At 40.3% G+C, this 6,560-nt stretch overlaps 1 protein-coding gene across 1 annotated transcript; it reads left to right on the forward strand.

Annotated features, from left to right (window-relative positions):
- Window positions 1-1,982: 1,982 nt before the first annotated feature.
- On the forward strand, window positions 1,983-6,239 carry mlc1 (modulator of VRAC current 1). Its single transcript, XM_088006780.1, has 11 exons — window positions 1,983-2,259; window positions 3,382-3,471; window positions 3,616-3,669; window positions 3,779-3,880; window positions 3,983-4,084; window positions 4,173-4,238; window positions 4,325-4,441; window positions 4,535-4,591; window positions 4,839-4,961; window positions 5,136-5,297; window positions 5,486-6,239. The coding sequence occupies exons 1-11, from the start codon at window positions 2,002-2,004 to the stop codon at window positions 5,564-5,566; spliced, it is 1,212 nt and encodes a 403-aa protein (XP_087862906.1). The 5' UTR covers window positions 1,983-2,001; the 3' UTR covers window positions 5,567-6,239.
- Window positions 6,240-6,560: the final 321 nt, after the last annotated feature.

Genomic DNA, 6,560 nt, shown 5'->3' on the forward strand with positions numbered 1-6,560 from the left:
CCGCTTTTCTAAAGCGCTGCTGGGCATCTTAATTTACCGAGCTGTGAACTGTGAGCGAAGCACTTAAGCAACACCGGGGGAAGTTGTGACTGAAAGTAATGCAAGAGGACAACTGCAAACTGTCCCCAAAGAGATTTCTCTGAAACTCTTATTTTGCTGATGTGAAAACATTCGGAGTTGTTCGGGTCTGAAGGCCCCATTGTTCAGTTTTCTAAGTGGGCTGCCGTGCGCATATTTGAGTGTGTATTTGTGTGCAGGAGCAAAGAGGAGGAGGGATAAAATAGGGGTGTCTGCCCTACTAACTCTGCCCCCAGCGCGAGCCCCTTCATCCTCCCCCTTGTTGTCATGCACAAGCGCTCTCCCTCTGGCACAAAGTAGGCTGGCAACACAACAGCCATGTGTTTTAGCTCCGCGCTTTGAAGGGCACCAAAAACTTTTCAGAACTGGTTCTGAGAAGCATTGCAGAGAGAGAGAGAGAGAGAGAGAGAGAGAGTAGAGAAACAGGGAGTGAACTTAAAGAAGGAGTAAATCTGTGTGGGAGGAAGATGAGGCAGGAAAGGCCAGAGAGATAAATAAGCCGCGTTTTATATGTGATGTTTTGATAGAAGACACTTCAGCTGGAGGAATTCACAACAGGTAAGCATAAAGAGAGAAATATTTTGTCATCCTTGTCTTAACATAAAAGCAGGGATGTTGTTTGTCTAGTTTTCAATAATTTATCGTGTGCCGAAAGTTAGTGTATTTAGCATTTTATGTACTTTTTTTTTCTTTTTTCTTTCTGAAATTCAATGCTGGAATGCTTCAAGTAAAAACTACATCTGACCGTGAAAAAGTCTAGAGTTACTTACATGAGGATGTGCACTGCCTTTCGAAGGTAGTTGTATCCCTTGAACTTGTTTTGATATTTTACAACTATTAACCTGAATCTATCTTATTGGGAAACTATGTCACAGGCTTATGCAAAGTATTACATTTTTATAAAGTGGAAGCTTAAAAACACATAGAAAACAGTTGTTTCTCTGTATTCAGTCTTTTCCAGTCCAATATCCCTAAATTAAGTGATTTAGACTAATTGCCTCATTCAGCTATTATGTAAAGGCCTCGGTGCTTTAATTGTTACAGGAAATTTGTGGACAAGCAGTAGGATGAAGGCCAGGGAACAAAACAAATAGCTCAGGGAACAACATTAACACAAGCTCTGAATATCCACCGATCCTTGTCTAAAAATGTATAGATATGGCACAATTGCAAATTTGCTAAGACATAGTTCTCTACCTAATCTAACAGGCCAGACAAGAAGAGATTAAATCAAAGAAACATTAAAGAGTGACTCTGGAGGAACTGCAGAGGTCCAGAGTTCAGATAATGCAATCTGTTTACAGAACATCTATAAATCTCGCTTTATTTAAAATGTAATGTTTTAGAAAACAAACAGAACTTCATCCTGAAGATACCGACTCAACTTTAGCACAAAGCGGAGGCAAAATCATCCCATGGTGATGCTTTTAACTGGGACAGGGAAGCTGGTTTGAAATTATGGGAATGTATATGGGACTAAATATAAGTTCATCCAGGATGTTGTGAAGGGGGATGCATCAGGACGATGACCCCAAACATACAGCTAATGCCTCAACGGTGCGGTTTAAAATAAAGCATTTCTATGCATTAGAACAGCCCAGACAAAAATCCAATTAAGAACCCCTCTTGGGTTTTTAACATCTTCAAATCTAACTAAGCTTGACCCGTTTTCCAATGAAGACTCAGCAAAGAGGATTGGCTATCTAAATTTACACCACACTTTTCAGATTCATAGTTCTTGAAAAGCATTTTTCCCTTTTACCTCAAAACTATGCCACGTTCAGTGGTGGAAACGCGGCCAAGTACATAAACGCTAAAGAGATGTGATGTGGCGACTTTTGCAGGACACTCTGAGTTGCAGTTGTTTTGTTTTTCACTGTTTTCCGCTCTCGCCCCAAAGTTGGTCGACAGCTCCTTCGAAAGATGCAGCGTGAAGACCTGTCTGCCAGAGAAGAGTTCACCTACAGCCGCACGTCCACACTGGAGAGGAGCAACGGGACACTGGGGCGGAGGGGCGACAGGAGTCTGGAGAGAAGGCCAGACCGGGGGGAGAGGGAGAGGCCGGAGCGTGACAGCTATACAGTGGACGTGAGGGCCAGTGACCTGCAGCTGGCCCAGCCGGAGCCTCTAAAGCATCCCTGCTTCAGCTACAGGGCCTGGCTCTACAGTGTCCTCATAGGGGTGAGAGGAGACGTAGTCAGGAAAGGAGGGAAAGAGGAGCACAATGAAGAGTTTGCCAGTCCAGTCCAAATCACAACAGCTTATAAAGTTGGGACTGAGTTATTCCGTTAAGGAGTGAACATCCCAGTTTATGAGTTTTGAGTGAAATTTGGCAACAAAATTCTTGTTTTGTGCTTCTACTTTACAAGTGAGGAAACGTGGTCAATAATAAATGAAGTAAGTTGTCTCTTGGCCGGGATCTCAGGTTCAGGGTTATTTTAATCTCTCCAAGTTAGCTTTTATGTCTTAAGGATTTCTAAGGAATCTTTTATCTGAAAATAAATTTGAAGTGCTGGTCAGAAGTTTAAACACACGCATCATCATTGCCTAATGTCGTTTTACATTAGGGCTTCTAATGATACATTTTAACACCATTTTTCTCAAAGTGAAATGATAAATAAAAATAAATAAATGATATTTGATAAATGATAAATAAAATAAAACAGAATCATCCTAGATGAGTTTCATAACCAAGAATTAATACAACCATTTGAATTTATTGTAGATTTCCTCCAATCCCTCACAGAATCTGTTTTGGAGCTTGAACAATAATCCTTTAAAGAACCCTCAGCATTTTGCAGATGGACAGCACAAGTTTGCCTCTTACGTTAAGCTTTTGGAGAGTCTTCAATTCAACTTTACTGAAAAGTTGGATGCCAGGAAATCAGTCGGTTTAAACAAACTCTACTGCTTCTGCCTAAGAATCTGGTATGTACTGTGTCAGCACGATACCTGAAGCTTGTCGATGCTCTAAAAAGTCTGTAATCCAACAAACTGCAACTCGCTAAGGGAATTTTAACATAATACTTTAACTCTTAGCCAAACATCAAAGCTGTATGCATATTTTTGAGACTGTATTCACCTTAAACGTAAATGTACACATGCAATTCTTAATTTTGTATTTTATCTTTGTTTATTGAAGTTATTGGCAATAATTTCACCCTGAAGATCCAGATGAATAATTCAAAACCCAAATCAATCACATTTCTATCATATTGCTATGTTGACTGGTACAATATTGATCTGTGAATGCATATATGCATATATGTATGCCCCTCTGTGTATGTGTTTATAAATCTCCAGGGGAGTCTGCTCATCACATCTGGTTTCTCCCTGTACCTGGGAAATGTCTTTCCTGTTGCCATGGACTACTTGCGCTGTGCTGCAGGCTCGGTGAGTGGCCATCACGGACTCTGTCACCTTTATTGAGTTTATTAACACCGTTTCAATGTTTCAATGAGGCATTTTTTATGGCAAAATGCCTTATCTTCATTTTTAAAATGATCTCCGTTGGTATAATTTGCTTAATCCTCACAGGGTATCCCTGCAGCAATAGCAAGCTTTGCTATTGCCAAGAAACGACGTGTTGCAGTGAGTGAAGGCTGAATGCACAAGAGCTACGACTTTTCATTTAAAAAGATATAACTTAGATCTTTTTTAAAAATTGCAACAATATCAGTTTTTTTTACTGCGGATGCAGGTGTCAGACTTCCAGGTGGTCTACGTGTCGACATTTGCCGTGACGACCACCTGCCTTGTCTGGTTTGGCTGCAAACTGGTCTTGAATCCTTCTGCTGTCAATGTAAATCCATCCTCAGTGTTGTCGTTTCTAAGGAACATTTTTTCTCGTCTTTGCCAGCATTTGTATTTCCATCCCTTTTCACACTCCTCTTCCTGTCCTAAGATAAACTTTAACCTGATCTTGATGATCGTGCTGGAGGTGTTGATGGCCACCACAGTCATACTGTCGGCCCGCTCTGCAGACGACTGCTGCTGCCACAGAAAGGTGTGACTGATTGCTTTTGTTCTTTTCCTGCATAATACTGAGCCCTCTTCTTTGTTGCCTCCGCCCTAACCCCCTCTCAATCTTAAAGTCCTATGACAGACCTGTGGTGGTAAAACCTGCGGTGTTCCCCACTCGACTCCTTAAAGCATATTCTGTGAGTATAGTTTTCACTTTTGCTGCAAATGACGTTGCATTTCATTTACTGGCTGTAGTTTAATTACTAAAAAACGGTTATCACAGGTTATTGAAGTGATTGTGGGAATCTCTGCCGTGTTCGGAGGGATTATCGCCCTCAACATGGACGCTCTGCTTCCTGGTCCATACTTGTCTGTCACGTTTTTCTGGATCCTTGTAGCTGTAGGTTTTCTAGCCCTTTTGCACTGACACAAATTAAAGCTCATTTTAAAGAAAGCCAGATGTGGATTAATGCTCGTTTCTTGTCCTTTGCAGTGTTTTCCAAGTGCAATCGCCAGTCATGTTGTGTCAGAATATCCCAACAAATGCCTGGTGAGTACAAAACAAAGGTTTCCAGAATAAAAACAGTATTTTGATCAGTTAAACTATTTTTTTATATTCTGACATTAATTTAAATTCCAAAACTTTCAGTTTTCACAATTCTGTGCCATTTTCTCCAGACTATCATCATGTTGGAAGTTATGATTGGTTTACACTTCTGGTCTGCCTCCTCTTATTTCCTATGCTTTTCACTTTTTTTGTCGCATTTCCTGTGTTTTTGCTCTTTGTGTCGTCTCAGGTGGAGGTGCTGATTGCCATCAGCAGCGTGACGTCTCCCCTCCTCTTTTCAGCCTCGGGTTTTCTTTCTAGCAGCGTGATCAGTTTTATTGATATTTTTCTGCATGACGTGCCTACAGCCAAGGTGAACTTAACTGAGAAATGTGCAGAGCTAGAACGCGGCAGTCCTGAACTCACAGTGACCGTGAAACAAATTAGCGAAGGTTTGAAAAGCAGCTTGAGAAACTTTATAAAATCATCTGGGGATTTTTTTGCGTGTGTGTGTCTGTGTGTGTGTGTGTGTGTGTGTGTCTCCCAGCAATCCTATGACATCCTGCTGTTGATTCTGATGGTGCTGCTGCTGGTGCAGGCAGTACTTACTTCAGCCACTGTGGTGCACTGTGCAACATACAAGAGTCGGCTCCGCTTGGGGGCTCCAGAGTGTGAGGACAGCTTACAGACTGCGACTCATTACCATGAGGTATGAGAGGCTGTGGACACAAAAGGCCACAGGTCACATCCAGTTTTATTTCTGTTTCTTTTTAACAGCTGTAAATTTTCCTCCTGACAGTTAACTGACAATCTACATGAAGTCAACGTGATTAATGAAGAGTTTTTCATTTCATTCTTTTAACCTCTGTGCTTCTCCTTTGTGTTTTGATGCATCAGCAGCAAACACCCAATGGGACGCTGCAGGATTACGACAAAGACAGAGCCTGGAAGGCGGTTTTGGTCCAAATGGCCCAGTGAGAAATCTCGTCTTGTCTACAGAGGTTTGCCTGGCAGAAGGAAAAATCAGAGAAGGGAACAATGAAGAAAACCCCATAAGAATGAGAAAAGCAAAAGAAATGAACCAGAAAAGCGGAGCTGAAAATAAAGAACGAAAGACTAATAAGAAAGTCTTTAAAAGCTTTGTTGTTCTTCTTTTTCATTTGCATAAAGATGTTGTGGGCATTCGTCTTTTCGGTTTAGGGATATTTTTTGTACCATTAATTAATTGTAACTATTTCTAGAAAGTATTTTATCACAAATTTTAAAAAACGTTATTGTTAAGAATGTATAACAGTCAACCGAGGCAGTAATCAGCAAGTGGTTCTGTGGCTTGAGTCCACAAACAACTCATCATTAGACATTTGAAATTACACTTTGATGCATACAATAACTTTTTTTTTCCTCAGTTGAAAGAATGATTTCAAAAGTTGTTCTCTAATGTGATACATATATTTATAAAGATGTTTACTGATTTCCTTATTTAGAATAATGACTCATAATATATCCTAGCAGATTTTGTTCTTCTTTGTCCTTGTGGTTTGAGATGTTGCAACTTTTTTATTACAAAGTAGCTGATGTGTTATTGCAGGCACAACGATGTGATGCACAGAGAAAGGGCTGAGATGATTTTTTCAAATAAAACTTGTTTGGAAATTATTGAGGTAATTTGGTGCCAGTTTAATCATTCTGTTATGACTAAATGTCTGCACATGCCCTCAATGCCTACATTACACACACTTGAGATTAATGTGCCTTTAGACCATTTAGGGAAGCTCAGATGATGACATCATGTATTTCTAAGCATCTAATTAAGCTGCACAGAAACACACACCTGTGGATGTATTTTAATGTAAGACTTCAAACACACTGCTACCCTGAGTGACATCATGAAAAAAATCTAAAGAGATCAGCTAAGATGTGAGGAAGAGAGTTATCGAGAAACAATTGAACTTCCTCCTCTGTAATTGCTAAA

Source organism: Poecilia mexicana, unplaced genomic scaffold (genome assembly GCF_051168715.1).
Source record: "Poecilia mexicana isolate PSO_F unplaced genomic scaffold, ASM5116871v1 scaffold_6, whole genome shotgun sequence".
NCBI lineage: Eukaryota > Metazoa > Chordata > Actinopteri > Cyprinodontiformes > Poeciliidae > Poecilia > Poecilia mexicana.